The sequence below is a fragment of the Heteronotia binoei genome, chromosome 1 (assembly GCF_032191835.1).
Source record: "Heteronotia binoei isolate CCM8104 ecotype False Entrance Well chromosome 1, APGP_CSIRO_Hbin_v1, whole genome shotgun sequence".
Classification (NCBI taxonomy): Eukaryota; Metazoa; Chordata; class Lepidosauria; order Squamata; family Gekkonidae; genus Heteronotia; species Heteronotia binoei.
Genome location: NC_083223.1, coordinates 254,619,065 through 254,640,802, shown reverse-complemented (window position 1 = coordinate 254,640,802; position 21,738 = coordinate 254,619,065). Strand labels below are relative to the sequence as shown.

Below are 21,738 nucleotides of genomic sequence, written 5' to 3'. Positions count from 1 at the left end.
AACCAGCAGAGGGCAGCAATGGAGCAGATGACCCCTCAGCAATCTCGTAGGAAAGAATGCACTGCAGTTGCAGAGTGGAGTCCAAAAGAATCAGGTTGCCTATCCCCACACCCATTATGGCCCCTCTGCCATGAATACTCTGTGCACAGGTGACCACAGGTGCACAAGGTGCACAAGGAGTTGTTCCTGTTGGCTTCAGAGAAGACTCATAATAATGCATTTAAATTAAGGGTGAGAAAGTACCAGCTGGATATTAGGAGGGTGGGGGTGGGAATTTACAGTAAGAGCTCCCCCTCACTGGCAGTCTTTAAACAGCAGCTGGACAAAAAACTTGTCAGGGATGCTCTAGGCTGATCCTGCACTGAGCAGGGGTTGGACTAGATGGTCTATATGGCCCCTTTCAACTCTGATTCTGTGATTCTATTTGGCTATATGGAGAGGCCCTGAGGAAACACAGCAGTTCTACCGGTGGAATAGCCCTGCCACAGGAATGGCTTTTGAGTGGGCAGCACAGTATTGGAGCTGTGCCTGAGCAGCAGCTTTAGTCAAGTTTATGCTAAAATAAAAATAAAAATGTGTTCCAGAGCCACAAGATTCTTATTTATATTTACTGCAACAGACATAACTACGGCTAAGCCTCTGGAAATTTTATCTACATGTTTAAGGGAGGGAGGGGGCATAGCTCAGTGGTCAGGACCAGATCGACATGTTTTTTGAGGGGGAGCAAAATTAAATAATGGCATCCCTTATGGGCCCATTCTACCTTGTGGCCACATAGAATACAATGGACTCCATACCCAATTTGGTGCCCTCCCCTTTGGTGGCACCTAGGGCAAGTACCCCCCTCTCTGCCCCCCCCCCCCCCCGATCCAACCCTGTCAGTGGTAGAGCATCTGCTTGGCATGCTGAAGGTCCCAGGTTCAGACCCTGCCATCTCCAAGATTAAGGTAGTAGATGATGTGGACAACCTCTGTCAGACACCCTGGAGAGCCACTGCATGTTTCGAGTAGACAAGTCACTTTAATGGACCACAGTTTGTATCGGTGTAACACAGCTTCATGTGTGTTTATATATTATTGCAGCACATTTACACTGTCATACAAGCTGTAGACTCACTACTTTACATTGTAGCAAAGTGTCATTTCTTCAGTTTTGTCACATGAAAAAATATACTTAAATATTTACAAAATGTGAGGGGGTGTACTCAGTTCTGTGACATACTGCATAAGGAGGGTATGAAATTCCAACCTAGGATCAGCATAGGGGCAATACATAAATACCTAGTTTCTTTAAATGAAACTAAGTCTCAGGGCCACATGAATGGCATCCAAGAGTTCTAAAAGAGCTTGCGGATGTAATTTCTGAGCCCCTGGCTATTATTTTGAGAATTCTTGGAGAACAGGAGAGGTGCCGGAAGACTGGAGGCGGGCGAATGTTGTCCCTATCTTCAAGAAGGGGAAAAAAGAGGATTCAAGTAACTACCGACCTGCCAGCTTGACGTCTATACCTGGAAAAGTTTTAGAACAAATCATCAAACAGTCGGTCCTGGAACATTTAGAAATAATGGATGTGATTACTAAGAGCCAGCATGGGTTTCTCAAGAACAAGTCATGTCAGAATAACCTGATCTCTTTTTTTGGAGAAAGTGACTACCTTGCTGGATCAGGGGAATGCTGTAGACTCGTTTATCTTGATTTCAGTAAGGCTTTTGATAAGGTTCCACATACTATCCTTGTTGACAAGGTGGTAAAATGTGGTTTGGATCCTGTTACCGTTAGGTGGATCTGTAACTGGTTGACAGATCTCACCCAAAGAGTGCTTGTGAATGGTTCCTCATCCTCTTGAAGAGGAGTGAAAAGCGGAGTGCCTCAAAGAACTGTCCTTGGACCTGCTTTGTTCAACATCTTTATGAACGATTTGGATGGAATAGAGGGAATGCTTATTAAATTTGCCGATGATACTAAATTGGGAAGGGTTGCAAATACAGTAGGGGCCTTTTCACACTTACCGGTGGAAACTGGAAGGGAGTCGGTATTGTGCCGCCTTGCAGTAATCCGAGACAGGGATGGGAGTTTTCAGACACATGTTTTTTTCCCCCAGTAGGGTTCCGTGATTGAAGCAAGCCATTTCACACTGTTCCGCTTTTATCTCACTTCCACCAGCGCCAGTCGTTTTTACCTGCCGGCGCGCAATCTCCAGCTTATTTTTGTTTTTTTGGAACGTCGGGCAAAGATCGCTATAGCGACGTATCACAACAGCACCACCATAGAGATGGCTAGGCTCCATTTAGATAAGTCACCAAGTTTCAGCGGCGGCAATCTCTGGCATCTTAATGGAACCCAGGCATCCCTATGGTGATGCTGTTTTGATACATCGCTACAGCGCTATAGCAATCTTAGCCCGACGTTCCCCCCCCCCAAAAAAGACGGCAATCGTGGGCCGGTGGGCAAAAAAAGGCGCGAAAACTGCTCCCGGATTAGATACTGGACATTTCACACAGCGCCCCATACCGATTTCAACCCGGAAGGAGGGGTTGAAAACTGGAAGAAGCTGCTCTTTGTTAGTAACGACTCAGGCATGCCTCAATACTGGGACAGCCGCGGGACTGTGTGAAAAGGTGACAATATTCCGGTAGCAGCCAGTTACTGAGTTGGGTCTGTCTGAAATGCCAGCAGAAACCCGTTACTATTCAGTAACTGACCAGCTTCCATACCGGAATACATGGGCTGTGTGAAAAAGTTCTAGAAGACAGAAACAGGATACAGGGTGACCTTGACAGGCTGGAAAACTGGGCTAAAACTAATAACATGAATTTTAACAGGGATAAATGTAAAGTTCTGCAATTCAGTAGGAAAAATCCCATGCATAGTTATAGGATGGGAGAGGCTTGTCTTAGCAGTAGTATGTGCAAAAAGGATCTATGGGTCTTAGTGGATCATACGCTGAACATGAGTCAACAGTGTGATGCGGTGGCTAAAAAGGCAAATGCGACACAAGCAAACTTGCTCAAACAAAGTTTACCAAAAACTAGCTCTAGAAAGACAGAAACTAGACCTTTTAGAAACATCTAATATCCGTAAAAACTTGCTATTTGTAAAACAAAGATACTGGTATAATCATCCTCGCTTGTTGAAGCTACTCTCGTGGAAACTTAGAAAAGAACTAGGTGATAGACAGATTCATTGTGTCAGAGATAACTCAGGTAAAATACATTCATCAAATAAAAAAATCCTGGACACCTTCCATCAGTTTTTTCAACAGCTATATACCTCGTCCAATCCTCCTTCTCACCTAATAGATCACTTCTTCCAAAGCCAAAAGGTCCTTACCCAACTCTCATATGAACATCAAGTCTTTTTAGATTCTCCGATTTCCCCTCTTGAAGTCGCTGACACTATTAAGGCTTCCAAAATTAATAAAACCCCAGGTAGGGACGGACTACCTTCGGAATTTTTTAAAAAATTCAACCTTTCCCTGGTACCCCACCTTACCACTGTTTGTAATCTTGTTCTGGACTCCGGCCGTATGCCCCCCTCTTGGTCTCAGGCGAAAATAGTTATGATTCCCAAAAAGGACAAGGACCCACTAAATGTCAAATCTTACCGCCCCATTTCTTTATTAAATAATGATTATAAACTATTTACTTCTATTTTGACTGCTAGATTAAATAAAATCATAGAGTTTTATATTCATACCAACCAATCAGGATTCATCCCGAATCGTGATATCACGGATAATACTAGGCAAACAGTTAATTTAATACAATATTGCACTTTTCAGCCATATGATTCCTGTATTCTTGCCTTAGATATAGAGAAGGCCTTTGATAGTGTAGAACCTCTCTTCCTTAAAAAAGTCTTACATTACATGGGTTTTGGACCAAGGTTTAAGACGGTCATAGATTCTTTGTACTCCCGTCCATCCGCGTTTATACAAATTAATGGTCAACAGTCCCCTCCACTTATTCTAGGAAGAGGAACTCACCAAGGGTGCCCCCTATCACCACTGCTATTTGCCATTGTCATAGAGCCCTTCGCAAACTCGATACGGCTTTCCCCAGAGATCCCAGGCGTCTGTGTTCAAAATTCTACTTTTAAAATAAGTCTATTTGCCGATGATATAGTTTTATACATCACAAACCCATTACAGTCTATAAAAGCCGTCTCTTCTCTCCTATCTGATTTTGGTAAACTCTCAGGCCTTACTGCCAACCATTCGAAATTAATTCTTTACCCGATAAAACTCTCTGACACTTCCAAAAAAGACATAGTTGTAAACTACCCTTTCCATTGGGTTTCTGATTCCTGGTCTTATTTAGGGCTGAAAATCCCCTTAAATATAGCTGGCTTATTAAAAACCAACCACAAGGCTATTGTAGCCGAGATTATTGCCACGTTAAAGCAATGGGATAAGTTACAACTATCCTGGATGGAAAGAATCCACGCAATAAAATCCTTTATTTTTCCCAAGTTTTTATATCTGTTTCGGGCTCTCCCTATTGAGATCCCTCAGCCCATATTAAAATCCTGGCAACAAGTATTGACCTCATTTATCTGGCAGTATAAAAAAGCAAGAATTAAAGTATCAACTCTATGTTGATCAAGACTAAAAGGTGGCCTAGCCGTCCCTGACATTACTAAGTATTATAAAGCAGCTATATGGCCTGGGACCTGCCTACCTGAGGGACCGTCTCTCCCCACACGTTCCCCAGAGAGTACTGAGGTCTGGCACTCAAAATCTGCTCACCATCCCCGGGCCCAAGGAAGTGCGTCTCAAGGCAACTAGAGACAGGGCCTTTTCCACAATGGCCCCTATGTGGTGGAACCAGCTACTGGAAGAGGTGAGGGCCCTGCGAGACCTTGCTCAGTTCCGCAGGGCCTGTAAGACAACCCTCTTCCGGTTAGCCTATGCCTGATTAGATAATGTAGCTACCAGATTTTTGTGTTTACACTGTATAGTTTAATGTTTAATTTTAAGGTTTTTAGGTTTTAATTGTCTGATTTTAGAGGTAATAACTTGCTCTGATTTTACTGTTTTATTGTTTTATTGTCGTTGTAAGCCGCCCTGAGCCACTTGTGGGAAGGGCGGGATAGAAGTCACCGAATAAATAAATAAATAAATAAATAAATAAATTCTGTCTCAGATGACCAAAATACTGTATCAACATCCTCCGCCGCCATGGACGCCCTTAGAGGAAGCTCACTTCACCCCACTGAAATATTATGAACTATTATGGCTTAAGAAAAATGAACGCCCACCGTGGCAACTCAAACCCATTCCTCAGGGCGCTCTTGTCAGTATGGGATTCGGAGCGTCACTTTCTGGCTCCTGGACTTTCTATTATTTCCTCCTATATAGGTCAAAAATATTTCCCTCCTGCCCAACTACCCTCTTCTTTCAAGGTCTGGAGGGACTCTTCAAAAGTCTTTTTCTTTAACCTTCTTTCACCCTCTAAACAACTTCTACCTAAAAACGAGCTAGACCAAGAATCGACTAAGTTAATACCTTGGTTTGAATACTTTCAAATCAGGCACTTCCTTCAGGACCCTAAAGTGATTTCTTCCTTCTCTCGTCCTTCATCTGACTATGAACACCTGGTTCTTCATTTTCATGAAGAAAAAACACCTAAAAGTATTATTTCACGACTTTATCGAATCCTATTGTCTAAACTTGAAGTTTCTCTACCTTCCTACACCACTAAATGGCATAAGGACTGTGGCACCATACTTTCCCCCGACCAATGGGACTCTATATGGGCCAGTGACACCCTTCAATCTAACATAATAAATATATCTCAACAAAATTTCAAACTAATGGCACGTTGGTATCTCACTCCTAATCAGTTCTCCCTCATGACTCAGTCAGGCTCTTCGGACTGCTGGAGAAACTGTGGGCTCAAAGCCTCTTATTTTCACTGCTGGTGGGACTGCCCTAAAATTAGACCATTCTGGGCTTCAATCTGTGTCCATCTTTCTTCCCTGACAGGGGTTTTGATCCCTGATAACCCAATAATGATACTTCTTAATCACTGGTCCGATACTCGATCGTCTTCTTCTAAGAAATCCTTGGTTGTTAAACTTCTGACGGCTGCTAAAACCACGATTGCGCAGTCTTGGAAAAACTCGTTTAACTTGACTCTTGATAATTGGCTACTTAAAGTATGGGAACACATTGTAATGGATAAAATTCAGGCAGCCATAGATCATAAAGACCCATACCAAGCCTACTCCAAGTACTTGGCAACCTGGCTTCCCATTTTGGAAAAGCTCGACAGTGATCCATTTTATGTTAATTCCTATACCAAAAACAAAATGTACAAGGATTTCCTTTTGTTATAGATAATTCTCTAACAAGTTACCTACAAGTGTATCACATTATTTTGTTTCTTCTCCCGATTTTATTTTAAATTATTGTGTTGTAATAACTTTAAATATTACTATTTTTAGTCTGTATTTTGTTCTTAAATGTTGTTTTTGTTATGAACTTTGATTACTATGCTTGCGATGCTATTTCTGTTGACTCTAATTGTAAACTTCTTAGTTTTATGGATTGTAAGTTACCTTTATGTCTTAATAAAATCGTTTAAAATTTTTTTTAAAAAAAGGCAAATGCAGTTTTGGGCTGTATCAACAAAAGTATAGTGTCCAGATCACGTGATGTGATGGTATCACTTTACTCTGCTCTGTAAGACCTCACCTGGAATATTGTGTTCAGTTTTGGGCACCACATTTTAAGGAGGATATAGACAAGCTGGAATGGGTCCAGAGGAGGGCGACGAAGATGGCGAGGGGTCTGGAGACAAAGTCCTATGAGGAAAGGTTGAAGGAGCTGGGGATGTTTAGCCTGGAGAGGAGGCGACTGAGAGGTGATATGATCACTATCTTCAAGTACTTGAAGGGCTGTCATCTAGAGGATGGTGTGGAATTGTTTTCTGTAGCCCTGGAAGGTAGGACCAGAACCAATGGGTTGAAATCAAATCAAAAGACTTTCCGGCTCAACATTAGGAAGAACTTCCTGACTGTTAGAGCGATTCCTCAGTGGAACGGGCTTCCTCGGGAGGTGGTGGGCTCTCCTTCCTTGGAGGTTTTTAAACAGAGGCTAGATGGCCATCTGACAGCGTTGAAGATTCTGTGAATTTGGGGTAGGTATTTGTGGGTTTCCTGCATTGTGCAGGGGGTTGGACTAGATGACCCTGGAGATCCCTTCCAACTCTATGATTCTATGAGCATGGCTACCCACCTGAATCTAACTCCAGACTTTGTTCAATAGCAACAGGAGGGCACGTGGTGTCCGAATGAATGGGCTTCCTTACTCCTCTCCCCCCATGCCCACTAGTTCTATAACTATGCATGGGCATGGGGGGAGAGGAGTAAGGAAGCCCATTTCTTACTAGTTTATATGGACAGGTCCTGGGGAAATCAGAGCTGTCTCCACCTATGAGTGGAACAGCTCTACTAGCGTGGATGGCTATCTAAATGGGCAGGGTGCTGTGGAAGCTGTGCTGGAGCATTCGATGGAAGTGGGCTCTAGTTCAGTAAAGTTTATGCTAAAATAAAGATGTTAAAAGAGCTGCAAGAATCATATTTATGTTTTCAGCAACAGACATAACCACAGGTAGACCTCTGGAAATAGTTATATACATGATTGTTGATATATTATTCCAGCATAATATATTCAATTTGATATTGTATTCATTTCTTCAGTGCACTTTTATCTTGGCCCCTTTTAAGGTACTCTTATGCACCTCTATCCTCACAACCGCCTCCCCCATATGTATTGGTTGTGGAAGTCTGTTTCAATGTATCTGAAGAAATGTGCATGCACAGGAAAGCTTATACTAAGAATTAAACCTTGTTGATCTTAAAGATGCCACTGGACTCAAACTTTGTTCTGTTACTTCAGACCAACACTACTACCCATCTGAACCTTTGAAGTAGGTTATGAGACTGGGCCAGGGTCACCGAGGAAGTTGTAGGACAGGCAGTGACCAGAGCCCAGGTCTTCCCAAGGCTAACACGCACAACAACCAAGTGGGCAGCCGTGTTGGTCTGAAGCAAACAAAGCAGTAGACAAGTTGCACCTTTAAAACACTTTAAAATACTTTTTAAAATTTAGTTGGTCTTAAAGGTGCAACTTGTCTACGCACAACAACCCTAGGAGGTAGATTAGGCTAAGAAGAGCTATAAGCTAACATATAATCTAGAGTAATTGCATATAAATATAAATTGCATATACACACACTACGCAATCTATATTACTAGTTGCATGGTTGCAAGATTAAAAACGAGTCTTATTTATTGTAGCAATAATAACCACCCTCCTTCTCTATTGTTTCCCTTGGGCGTCCACAGTGAAGAAACTTCCAGACCCACGTAACCATAGAGAGCTCCCAGAGAGGCTAGAGCGTGCCCTTTGCTTGTCCAAGACGTCACTAGACCGAAGAGCCAATCCAGTCCCAAAGAAGGCAGTCAGCTAGACACCCGGAAGTAGAAACGGACGAAGGCGCAGGCGCAGTGAGTGCAGCGCTGATTGGGCGGGAGCGACGGTTGGAAGGAAGGCTGAGCGGTAAGCGGGCAATGGGGCAGGGGATGGGGCCCGCCTTGCTCCCCTGGTGGCGGGAGAGCCTGCGGGGCTGGCCGAGAGTGAATTCCCACAGTGGGCTCCGTAACCGGAGCTCAGCGGTCCCACCGCCCAGCCTTAGTCATGATGATGGTTTTGCCAGGTGGCCTCGTCTCTTCCGCCCACGGCCCCATGTTGGCGCTCGTTGAGCAGCCTTGCAAGGCGGGCTTTTTCGTCTTTCTGTATTATGGCCCGTTTTCCCATTGATAAACTCAAAGAGACCAATAAAACCCTAATTTCATGAAAGAGTTTTTAAAAGTTGACTCCTAACTAATTCTTGCAATGCTACGGCAACACATGAGGGGTAATGTCTGTTTCATGCTGCTTTTGTCCCATACATTCTCCAGAGGAGCTTGGGGTTCCCCCCTTCGTAATTCTCCCAGCAACCCTGTGAGGCGGAGAGGGACTTCTCTAGTGAACGTTGTGGATGGGAGTCTTATCACACTGGTTCTATTTAGTTTGTCTTGTTTGATTTCTTTATTTGCTAGCACACTAGAAGCCCTCCCACTGTTGCCCAAGACCAAGACTGGGGCAATGATGCTGTATATTCTTGCTGCGGGGGGGGGGGGGGGGCAACAGTGGGAGGGCTTCTAGTGTCCTGGCCCCACGGGTGGATCTCCTGATGCCACTTAGGTTTCTTTGACCACTGTTTGACAGAGTGTTGGACTAGATGGGCCATTGGCCTGATCCAACATAGCTTCTCCTGTGTTCTTATGTATCATTTTTATTTTTCTAACCATTTCCAAAATGTTATTTTGAAACACAAAATAAAGTTTTTTTGGAATCTTGTATTTATTTCTCCACCATTCATCCAAACAGTACCCAAGTCTGCTAGCAAAAAATAAATAAACAAGAAAAACTAAATAGAAGGGATTATACAGAACCAGTATGCTAAGACTTCCATCCATGAAGCTCACTAGAGAAGACCCCCTCCATCTCACTTGGAGCCTCCTCCCTCTGCTTCTTGAATAATGTTGAGTAGCAGTGGGTGATTCTGCACACTTCTACTGGCAACTGACTGTTGCATTACCAGTAGTGACTAAGAACAAACAAGGGCAGATCTTTGTAAATATTGAGCTTATGTCATTGTATGCCCACTGCATAAAGGCCATGCACGGTCAATTGCAGTGTCTTTCTGGCTTCAAGCTGTTTCTCTCCAAATATTCTGTAGAAAAGATCATATAACAGATACTGAAGAAGTGCTTACGCAAGGGTTCAGTTGATTTATATGTATGTGGGAGAGTTCCTTGCACCACAGTTCCTGAAATCTCAGTAGCTGGAGGTCTGTGTCTCCTGGTAAGAGCCTGCATATCACCTTAGATCTGTCCAGTGTGTTCAGCTGTCAGTTCCTTCCATCTGCTTTGTTCACCTGGCCTCCACTAAAAATTGCTGTTTTTTAACACCAGTACTCTCGTTTTAGAACATGGGTGGTTCTCTTTTGGTCCTGTACCTTCTATGCTCCCTTTCCCTGCCTCAGTTGTAGGGCATTTTTGTGTGTGTGGTGATTCTCACTGGTACTGAGTGCTGGCACCTGTGCAAGGGAGTTCTCTCCAATCCAATTGGGGAATTGGTGGAAAGCAACACAACATTAGGTATGAGTATCGGCACTTTTTTAAATTAAAAAAAAATTATCTGTTTGTAATGAGCATAAGGTTTTGTGTATGGTGAAAGATTCAAAGTAGTAATTTGTTGAAATATGTTGATCCTCTCTCCTGAGGATCTAAAAATATTCTGAATGTTGGGGTGTTGTTAAATTCACAGGTGCTGGGCTTTCCCAACCTTGCTGTGCTTGGTTCACTTCTGTTTTAAAATGCTCCCTTCTTCAACAGGCTCCTACACAGAGCAAGCTGCCTCATCTATTCTAAGTATATGTTGAAAGGAAATGTTTGGGTGTGGCGGACATTTTTTCCTTTGGGGATCCATGCCAGTAACAGTAGGAAAGTGGAACACAGGGTGAGGTGGCACAGACGCCTACATTCTAGAGGTAGAGCTAGTGTGATACAGACTAGAAACTGAGACCCCCCCCCCCAGATCTGAACCCTTATTCTTGCCATGGAACTGTGCTTGGTGACCTTGAGCCAGTTGCACCATCTCAACAACAACCCTGTGAGGTAGGTTAGGTTAGAATTAAATGGTAGAGGGGAGAATTATGTCATAAGCCACTTTGGGTCCCTATTGGGCAGGAAAATGGAGTATAAATGAAGTAAGTCAACAAATACTCTGTGGTGCCTTTAGGGACAGACTTGTTTGCATTGAGTGACATGCGACTACAGGCTGTCCTTGATTCTGCCATCTCTTCTTCCATGTTAAAGGTGCGAGTGCTTTCTCAATGTACTTTGGCAGTTTGTACTTCTTCCCCAAGCATCTCTCTGGTCAGGAGGTATCCCAAGGTGAGGGTCTGGAAAGCAATTAGACTAGCTGAGTCAAAGTACAGAGTGGTGCATTTTGCTCAGGCTCTTGAGTTCTCAGGAGTGTGTGTAGCAATGCTAGCTGATGAGGAAATGTGTTGGGTGACAACAGCCAGCTGCTAGCTGGAGGAGTGTGGAACATTTCTGTTGGGAGGTTCAGAGTCAAGTGAGTTACAGTAGCAGCTGGTCCCTCTGTTTGGAGACAGATCAGTGTTTAATAGCATAGGCAGGGAAGGTGGGAAGGTGTAACTGAAGAGCAAAATGGGCCAATGGGTGAGCAGTGTAAAGTCCATCCTTGCCTTACGCAGTGATGTGAGTTTTCTGGGAAATGTTTAATTGGAAAATTTTCTAGAAAACATTCTGATCCAAATTTAAAGAATTTCAATGCCTAATGTTAGCAAAAGAAGACACCTATGTACAAGTGATGAGATATTCCACAATTAGCGCATCTAACATGATTGTTTTGCATATTAAGCCCTGACAACTAGACAATATTGATAAATGTAGGGTGAAAACAATTTTCATGGGGAAAACATAGTATTGAAAATTCTTCTGGAAAAAAAAATCTTGTTTTGAAAAATTCCCTCTTCACATCACTAACTCTCCCCCTCCCCCTGAGTTTTTTTCTACATCCAATCCCCAATAGCAGGAGTGTGTTTGCCTTTAGGATAGTATATGATCTTCACTTTCACCGCTTTTTAAAAGTTTTTTTGCCTCTTTGCTTTTTAATTGTTTTTATTCTTCTGCTGTTGTAGTTCTTTCAGTTATTTAAATTATGATTTTTATAACTTGTATGCAAGAGAGGAAATCTATCACTCCATATATATAAGTATGACTTGAGGGTGGGGCTGCGGAGACGGTGACCAGTCTGCCAGCAGGTTCTGCAGCTTTTACCTACATGAGCCCTTTATTCTTGAAACTGAAGCTCCCATCCCCTGCTTCTTACATGCTGAATTGGGGCAGATCCGTATCTGAAATGTGTAGATCTGTAGTGTGTCTAGTGAGCTGCAGAGTATAAAGATTTTGGGCCGAACAGATTGGCTTGGCATCTGGTGTTCAGAACCGATATTTGGGGTGGAGGGGTGCATGTCTCAAGCCTGGAACAGAAGTCCACAGAAGAAAAACTTGAAAGTTTTTGGCAACTCTGAAAGTTCTAAAACAAAAGAACCATTGTGGCTTGGTTCCATGTTGTGCTGCAATGGCCACTGATCAGCAGGGGGTGCTGGTATCCTTTCTCATTGCTCTGATATCACATGTTGCCTTATTTAGTGGCACTGTAACCAATGCCAGCTGCCGCCACCTTCAAGTCATTTCGTTATTTGGAGACGGCAGCATTGATGGGGCAGAAGCTGTGCACAGCCGTAGTACACAATAGCAACACACAGATTTCCTTTGCGCGTGACTGGAGAAATCACAGCCATTTAGCAATTGACTGTAGTATGATCAGAGACCAGTTTTTCAGAAGCTGGGTCTTTTAAGAGCCATTGTTAAAATCATGGCTTGAAAACTTCTCTTGATCTGTTTTCTCCAAAATTGTCTTGTTACATCTTTCAATAGCCCCCTTGAAATTTGGCGCAGTTTATTAAGATTTTCATCTGGGGAAGACGCCGTTAGTAGAATGGATCTACAGGACCAACCTTATGAGATCCTGCACCTGCAAAATTAGCTGGTGATGCCATGGCTGACAGGATATTGCCCTGCCTGAGGAGTACAGTTCTTTGAAGAACAGCAGTGAGATTGCCTAAACTTTGTGCCATAAATTGCTGTTTTCTAAAACACCCCCATCTGAGTGATAGCTAAGTATTTTGTATCTTTTCTCTGAGATTTGGTTACCTGCAGAACACTTGTAGGCCAGAGAAGACTACCAGTTCTGGGAGAACTCCCAGTTGGATTGTGATAGCATCAGAGGTGCTTGGTTTAATTGAGGGTGGGGAATGTAGATGGCTAAAGATTCCATCCACATGGACCTCTTGGTCTCTTCCTTCCTGGAACAGGCAACAAGTCAGCTATGATGATCCTGTGACAGCAGCTGACCTATTGGGTCAGCAAGAATTGACTGGCATGTGCGACTATAGCGGGTTAGTAATATTCTCTCCTACCCTCTTAATTATTATACCTGCTTGATCCTTGGTTTTCTCGCTTGCAGGCAGAGCAGCAGCCAAAATGACGACCAGCCAGAAGCACCGGGATTTTGTGGCAGAACCTATGGGCGAGAAGCCTGTCGGCACTCTGGCAGGCATTGGAGATGTGCTTGGCAAGAAGCTGGAAGACAAAGGCTTTGATAAGGTATCTTCTGGGTTCTAAAAGATTGCATCAGCTTGTTTGGCGGGGCAGGGAGATGAACCTAGCTGGAGGGTTGAGCTTTAATGCGTTCAGTCCTTTGCTGCTCTTCTTGAGAGGCTGCTGTCAGGTGACTGGCATAAGGCATATGTCCAGTGCTGTCAGATAACCACACTCAGAGAAACTAGCCTGCTTTCTGCAACCTGCTGTTTCAGGGCTTCTTGGCTGTCTGGTTAGGGTATGGTCTAAAAGTGCAAGCTGCAGCAGACTTGCTGAAGCTAAGTAGGCCTTGAAGTCCCTGTGGGAAAAAAGTAACTATAATAAGCAAATATTCACGATGTTATACCTCACTTGCCGCACAAGTTGTGAGTGCAGAATTTTGAGCTCCCTTGAGAAAACTTTTCATCCAAGACACTTTTATGAAGTAATCTGGAGCCTTTTTGTAAAATCTGAGAGCCAGTGATGTGGTACATGTTGCTGCATTTTAGCTGTCCTCCTTTCAGGGAGCTCTCCCTCCTTCACGCTTTCCAACAACTTGGTATTGTGAGCAATGCTGAGAGAGTGTAGTAGTCCTAAGTATTCTAGTAAGCTTTTTGGCTGGAGTAGGCATTTGAGTCCAGATCTTGTCTGTAAGTCATACTATGTTCATCATGGCCCATGCTCCTGAAGTGTGCAGAGCCTCAAGAGTTGACTGCATAGACTATGTCAAACACTTGAATTGAAATACCTGGGAACAGACCTGCTCGAAGGGTTCATGACATAGTGGGGAGTCAACAGCTGCCTTGCCCACTCACAACTTGTTCTCACAGTGACTATGCCCTGGAGATGCCATACAGTAAATAAATATATATGCCCTGACCAGTGTCTGATTCAAAACAGTTGTGTCCAGAGCGTTAAATTCAATAGCCTGTCTTACGGGGAGGATCACTCGCACTCTCCAAAGTGTGAGACTTCGCAGAAGATCCTCTGCCCCAGCTGGTCCTGCTGTGAACCAACCTCCAGTATTTCTAACTCTGTTGTCTCTATGGCTCTCTTTAGCTTCCCAGCACCAGAGGTGGTCTGCCCCCATTGTGTCCTTAATCCCTTGCCACTCCCAGTGGTCAGCACATGAAGTGGTGCTGCTTGTCATGTTGGACTTTGCTCTGCTTGGGCTAGAAAAGGCTGGCAGAAGCAGCTTGTGTGCTGAACACTGGCTGATGCTAGGCAAGGAGAAGATAAGGTGAGAAGGTCATCGGCATGTTTGGCACCAGCTGGTGCTGGGGAAAGGAGAGGCAGTGTCTGGGAGTACTGCTGATCCATGCTTGCCCAAGGGGAAAGTGGTCTTGCGGTGATGATTGTAGCAGGCAGATTGATAGACCTCTGGATTCACTGTCCCAGTTGCTTACACTACATATTTTCCCCTTCCTAAATCTAGGCTTATGTGGTGCTTGGGCAGTTCCTGGTGCTGAAGAAGGATGAGGACCTGTTCCGTGAGTGGCTGAAAGACACATGTGGTGCCAACGCCAAGCAATCCAGAGACTGTTATGGCTGCCTGAGGGAATGGTGTGATGCCTTCTTGTGAACACTCTGGCTCAGAACCTCACTGGATGTTGCTGGGGCTTTTGTAGTTAGCTAGGGATTGAATTTTCCTTCCTCCCCACTTGTTTCTTCCTTGTGAAACTTCCAGCATCTAAAATGTGTCCCTGGGACTATCCCTCCCAATGCCAGAAAATATTTTTGTTACCACAATCTTTTAATCAAACATCTTTTCCTCCAGAGAGAGGGTTGAGAAAAGGGGGAGAGGGGAACGTTCTATTTTAAGGCTTTGTAGAATTGAATCTCTTTTGTGTGGCTTCAATAGGTTCCGTTTGGCTGTCAGGCCAGCTAACTCTTGAAGCCTTATCTGCCTGTTGATTTAAAGGGAGACACTTTTTCGTCTCCCTCAATTTTGAGCTATAATTGGCCTGAGGATTAACACTGTTTTACGAAATAAGTGATGTGTATTTAAACGAGGGACAACATTATTTGCAAACAGTGTTGGATCCTCCCACCTGACTTTTATGCCACTTGTTTAAATGTTAGGAACAAAAATCATTGTAAAGTTTTTAAACAATAAAAATGAGCTGTGTTGATGTTTAGCCTCCTTTGAAACTGAATTGGAGTAATGGCTGAGGGGGCTGGTACACTTGGTGGGTTGCCTTCTCTGGAGAATAGGATTGGGTGGGGTCCAAATTGGACCCATATTCAGGGAATGTGCAATACACAGCAGCTACCCAGAGTCACGACGACTTCCCAGTTTCCTGCTAGGTATCTGACCTGTAAAAAGTATCTAAAGATATGAACTTTTATTAGAAGAGTAGGAGAAAGTACATATGCCTACTGCAAAACAAACTGGATCATTGTCAAAGAATGCATTTTGACTTATAAAATTGCAACCAACTTTTAAGAAAGTTGAATGTTTTTAAAAACATGAGCAGTTCACTGACTAGTTCTCAGCCTACAGTTAACAAATTTTTAAACAAAATGAAAAATAAAGGCCAAATATCAGCAAGTACTATAAAAGTCTGGAGATGCCTGCAGTTCTAAGTGGTCAGTACAAGCAGCTTTGCAATACTTGCAGTTTGCCCCTGATAGCTGCAGAGGTTGGAGACAAGCAGCCTTCGCTTGGGGCCTTGCTACCAAATGACACCATGGTAAAATAAAGTAGTATAGTGCTTCCTGCAGAGCTGCATTCTTTCCACCATATTTAGCAATATATTCATTATCTGATTGGGGTGTCCCATCCTACTTCCAGGGTATGTTTCTTCAAACCATATCTGATAAATACACGCCCAGAGGCTAGCTCGGTTCTTAACAGGGCAAAAATCGCAGAATAACATTTCCTTGTGTGCCATGTGAGGTGGCTGTTTGGGCTGCTTTCCCTGTGGCTGCATCCTGTGCAGAGATGAAAGCTCACTGAGGAGCAGCTGTTACACTGCAGGGCTAAATCTGGCAGATCTTTAAGGGAATCTCCTGCTTCCAAATGGCCCAGAGTCCTGCAGCACTTGGTGTATTGTGATGGATGCATCTGAAGTAGATTGTTGTGCTCACACCCCTTTTTCTATGAAAAAGTAAATTATCAATTCTTATATCCCAGGGTTAGAAATGCAACCCCAAACAGGCGGCAAACATCCATTTGTTTAGGAGTGGTGAAACAGGTACACGGTAGTTAGATTGCAGTAGGCAGCCATGTTGGTCTGAAGCAATAGAACAAAGCAGGAGACAAGTGTACCTTTAAGACCAACTAAGTTTTATTCAAAATGTATACGGTAATGTGAGGGTTTTCCAAATGTCAGTCTGGCCTTGATCAGTTTTCAAATAAGGAAGAGGAGCTGTAGCTAAATGTGGTTATTTAACACTAGCATGAGTATATTTATGAAAATATTTGCCAGGCTCTTGAGTATGCCTGACTTTATGGCATTAATGCTAGCTACTGCCTTGGGCCTGGTTTACACAAACAGAAGAATGAGGTAGTAGGATAAACTGCTGTTTCAGACTGTTTACCCTTTGGCAAGTTTTCCTGTATTTAAAAATTCTGGCAATAAGAAACTCTCACCAGTAAAGAGGTAAAATGTTTTTCTTTGCTGATTTACCTTTCTCCTTGCAAGGAACTTTTATGGGAAGGAACATTCAAAGCAGAAAATGATGGCATGTGGTCTGAAGTGCATTTTGGCAAGCTGTATATCACATACACAACTCACATACATTTTGGCAAGCTCCCTCCCAAACCTCACCAGTTTGGTTTCTTTGAGGATGTCTTCTGAAACGATTCTTCTCTACCTCCTCCCATAGAATATGGATTTCTTTTTCTCTAGGAGTATTAGGAGCCAGCATGAATCTAGGACCTTGTCACTATGTGGTATTAGAGGCACTTGTACTTCAGGTCCTGATGGCTTTTGGAATTGGATCTTGTTCTGAGCCTTCTTGTTATTATCACCTCCCCCCTTTCAGACCTAATTTATGCTGGAATAAAGTTTGTTAGCCTTGAAAGTTCTATTGGACACCTGCTCCTTTCTCATTCATATGAAGCTGCTGTGTACTGAATCAGACTGTTCAGTACTGGCTACCCAGACTGGCAGTGGCTCTCCAGGGCCTCTAGTCTTTCATATCACTTGATTGTTTCAACTGGAGATGCTGGGGACTGAACTTTGGGACCTTCTACATGCAAAGCACAGGCTCTTCCACTAAACCACAGGCCCTCCCCAATCTCTCTCATGATCTCCCCTTGCTTACAAACACAGGGCTGGATCCATAGATATGTTTCTCCCAACTCTAGGCAACTTCCCGCAAAGAGCCTCTTCTGTCAGATGAAGGCTCCTTATTGCTAGAAAGAACCCCCCACTGTAGTGGAATGAATCCAAGCCTTTAGAAATATTCAACAGCAAAAGCTGTGCAATGCTAGTTAGGACTAACCAAATTAAAACTGAACTTTAGAGTCCTTCAGAATATGCATGCTGCCAAAAAAGCTCACTGTATGAGCTTAAACTAATCACTGTCAGCCCAATCCATCACGCAGGTTGTGAAGAAAAGAGGGAGGGAGGACCAGGTACAATGCCAAACCCTGTGCACCTTTGTGGTGAGACTCCATCATCCTATGTGACTCATCGGGTGAGGTCTGGCAATGTCACACTGAACAGTTAAATTAATAGCAGTCCTGCCACGGACACTGGTTTTGAAGAGATGGCTCTATTTGCTAGACTAAAAAAATTATGTGCTTAAATTTATTTTATTTACTTAATTTATATCCTACCCTCCCTGCCAAGACAGGCTCAGGCAGCTTACAGGGTCAACTGGCCTCAATTAAAGCAATAAAACCAGAAAAACAACCGTTACAATAAAACATTATACACTGCTATATCCATCATGGCAGAGTGCAGCAAATTGTCTTCATATCTTTGACAATCAAATCCTACATCATTCTCTATTTTATTCTCTCAACAGTCCTGTGAAGTCAGTTAGGCTGAGCATACGTGACTGTCACCCAGCAAGTTTCCAAGGCAGGGATTTGAACCTGGGTCTCCCAGATTCTACTCCAGCACTCTAGCCACTAGACTATGCTGTCTCTAGTTGAGCTTTTAATATCCACAAAACAGTTATCCAGTGGGAAAGGATTTATGTATGAGTCCCTTATTAGTTTAATTGGCACACCTACATTCCTCCCTCAAGAGATGCTGCAGGGTATGAGACCGGAATATTATTCACATCTGCAGTGGGAAAGCTGAGGGTGACTGGGATAGCAATTCTTCAATGCTTTCATTACTAAAATGGGAGATTCCTAAGTTACACCTGCCTTTAAATCACTTCTACCTGCCTCAATGCTATCCCCTGATACCAGATTACTCTGCAGAGAAAGAAAAGAACTCTGTATATGGGCAGGATGTTTGCAGTCTTGGCATTCAGAGAATTGATTATTCCTGGCACAGGTTTATTTAAATCCTCCCAATTACTTCATATTCTGCAGTGAGTGTTTGGGCAGCTTAAGACTGCCAGCTTAGCCATTTGTTCTCCTGAACTTCTTTGTCCATTGTGAAAAGTTCTGGAGTTTAAAGAAGCTCAGCCGTGCTTTTTCAAAAGAAAAATCTAAAAACTTCTTCACCCAAAGGGTGATTAACATGTGGAATTTACTGCCACAGGAGGTGGTGGCGGCTACAAGCATAGCCAGCTTTAAGAGGGGATTGGATAAAAATATGGAGCAGGTCCATCAGTGGCGATTAGCCACAGTATGTATATATGTGTGTGTGTGTGTGTGTGTATGTATGTATGTACACACGCACATATATTGGCCACTGTGTGACACAGAGTGTTGGACTGGATGGGCCATTGGCCTGATCCAACATGGCTTCTCTTATGTTCTAACTCCTAACACAACCCACAGAACACCTTTTTATTAGGACCAACCAAATGGCATATAATAGTGTGCAAGCTTTTGAGTTCTCTAGAACGCTTCTTCAGGCTGGAAATGTTCCCCCCCGCCATAAAAAAAGCATAAGAAAGATGCCAAGACATGATTCAAATCTTGGTATAGCCTGCATTGTGCTTAGATGTTAGATGCAGAGCTGATGCTGCTATCTCAGCTTTCTATGAGCAAAAGGTCATGAAATAGTTACATTTATAAAGCTGTCTAAGCATTTTCAAGCCTTTAACACTAATCCCATACTTTTGTTGTGGGACACAGGGTTGTGGAGGGCCAAGTTGGACTTTTTCTTAATTGGTGAGAAAAGGGCATTTTTACATGCACAGAGGCCTGCTTTCCTTGACACAGGAAAGTTATTGCAAAGTGGTTTGCAATTGATTATTAGCGGGGCTTTTTTTGTAGAAAAAGTCCAGCATGTACTCATTTGCATATTGGGCCACACCCTCTGACATTGCCATTGTTTTGCGCAGGGTTTTTAGAAACCCAGCAAGAACTCATTTGCACATTAGGCCACACCCCCTGACACTGAGCCAGCCGGAACTGCGTTCCTGTGCGTCCCTGCTCAAAAAAAGCCCTGAATTAGAACCAGGTACCAGGCCAAATGAAACTGGTTCATTTCTCTTCCACCTCCTTCTGATGCAAATTTCCCTCTGCAAATAGAGGAGGCAACTTCAAAATACCATAAATCTCACTCCAGGTTTCTATCTGATGTTCTATTCACTCATCACTGCAGACGTTACAGAGGGGAAAAACAAAAAGCAAAGAGCCCAGGGAGAAATGGGGATGGAACAGAGCAAAAGAGAATGGATGTGGTCAGGAAGGGGTTAACAACTTTAACCAACTTGTAGCTTCTCAGCGTATCAAGACAAAAATTTACTTGCATTTCCCTTTATGTCTCTGCAAGAAAAAAGACTAGAGCCTTAAATTAAAAACCCCAACGTTAGAACTTGAAGAGTAATTGGTCATAAAGTATTTTGGGAACAAGACTGAAGGAGTCCTTGCTACCTAATCCTAGCTAAGTAGGGGTATTCTCACTGCCTAGTGGTGAACAATACACTCAGTACATGTCTAGAGGATCAATTTCCATTACTACTGTTTCACATATTCAGTGTTCAATACCTGTTTTTCTAAGTGAGCAACTATTATGACTGATTTGCATAATATATAAACATGTATAATATTTCCATGATATGCAAATTAGGCCAGCTGGATTTGAGAAACTAATATGGCAACCATATCTCTGGCTGAGGTCTCTCCCCTCCCCAAATGCTGCCTTTCCCAGACTCCACCCCTTAAATCTCCAAGAATATCCCAAGTGGGAGCTGGCAACCCTAGGTAGGAGGACCTTCACAACACCTATTACCTGAGCCCCTTTATGTGGAAATTAAACCTGAGACCTCCTACATGGCAGGTGCCATCCAGATGGGGGTCTGAAAAGCTTCTATTGCAACTGACCTCCAGAGATGAGTTCCCCTGGAAAAAATGGCTGCTCTTGAGGGTGCACCTCATGGCACTACCCAACTGAGGTCCAATCCCTTCCCCTCAGGTTCCATCTCCAAAACTCCAGGAATTTACCAACCTTTAGTTGGCAGCCCTTGTGCCACCACTGAAAAAAGGCCTATCTCTATCAGCATAGCATGTTGGAAACTACTATTCGTAGGGTTGCCACACTCCAGATGGAGCCTGTAGGTCTCCTGGAATTACAACTGATCTCTAATCAACAGAGATCAGTTTCCCTGGAGAAAAGGGGTACTTTGGAGGATAGATTCTATGACATTATGCCCCACTGATGTTCCTCCCCTCCCCAACTTCAGTTCTCCCCATGCTCCACCCTCTAAACTGCCAGGTATTTCCCAACCTGAAGTTGGCAACCCTACACGCCTGAACCAAAAATGGATCTGTTCCTTTTTGTGGCAGAATTCTAGATGAGACTGGGCCATTCCTGCCTGGTAGCCATTTCTGTATAGTAGTTTAACTTAGCTTATACTCTCTATTTGGTTCTTTCCCCAGAAAGCTTGGTGGTATAGCGGCTCTTAAGCAAGCACTGACCTGGCAATGCCCTCTGTCCTGCAACAATTGTTTTCGAGTTCCAACCTTGAAACCAAAACAATTGAGACAGCAGGGCGTGTGAACCAGAATCCTGCCTTGACATGGGAGGGTGTTGGGTGCCTCTGATCCGAGTTCATTTGTTCAGCGAGGGGAGGATCTGACCATCCCATTTCTTACCTGACAACTACTCTGGAGTTTTCTTCTATATAGAAGAAGATATTGGATTTATAGTCCGCCTACACTCCAATTCTCAGAACAGCTCACAATCTCCTCTACCATCCTCCCCCACAGCAAACACCCTGTGAAGGGGGTGGGGCTGAGAGAGGTCTCACAGCAGCTGCTCTTTCAAAGACAGCTCTGCAGAACTATGGCTGACCTAAGGCCATTCCAGCAGGTGCAAGTGGAGGAGTGGGGAATCAAACCCAGTTCTCCCAGATAAGAGTCCGCGCA

The 21,738-nt window shown here is 43.6% G+C and overlaps 1 protein-coding gene across 1 annotated transcript; it reads left to right on the top strand.

The window, feature by feature from the left end:
- The first annotated feature begins 8,419 nt into the window (after window positions 1–8,419).
- On the top strand, window positions 8,420–15,418 carry BANF1 (BAF nuclear assembly factor 1). Its single transcript, XM_060253569.1, has 3 exons — window positions 8,420–8,565; window positions 13,174–13,313; window positions 14,722–15,418. The coding sequence occupies exons 2-3, from the start codon at window positions 13,191–13,193 to the stop codon at window positions 14,866–14,868; spliced, it is 270 nt and encodes an 89-aa protein (XP_060109552.1). The 5' UTR covers window positions 8,420–8,565; window positions 13,174–13,190; the 3' UTR covers window positions 14,869–15,418.
- Window positions 15,419–21,738: the final 6,320 nt, after the last annotated feature.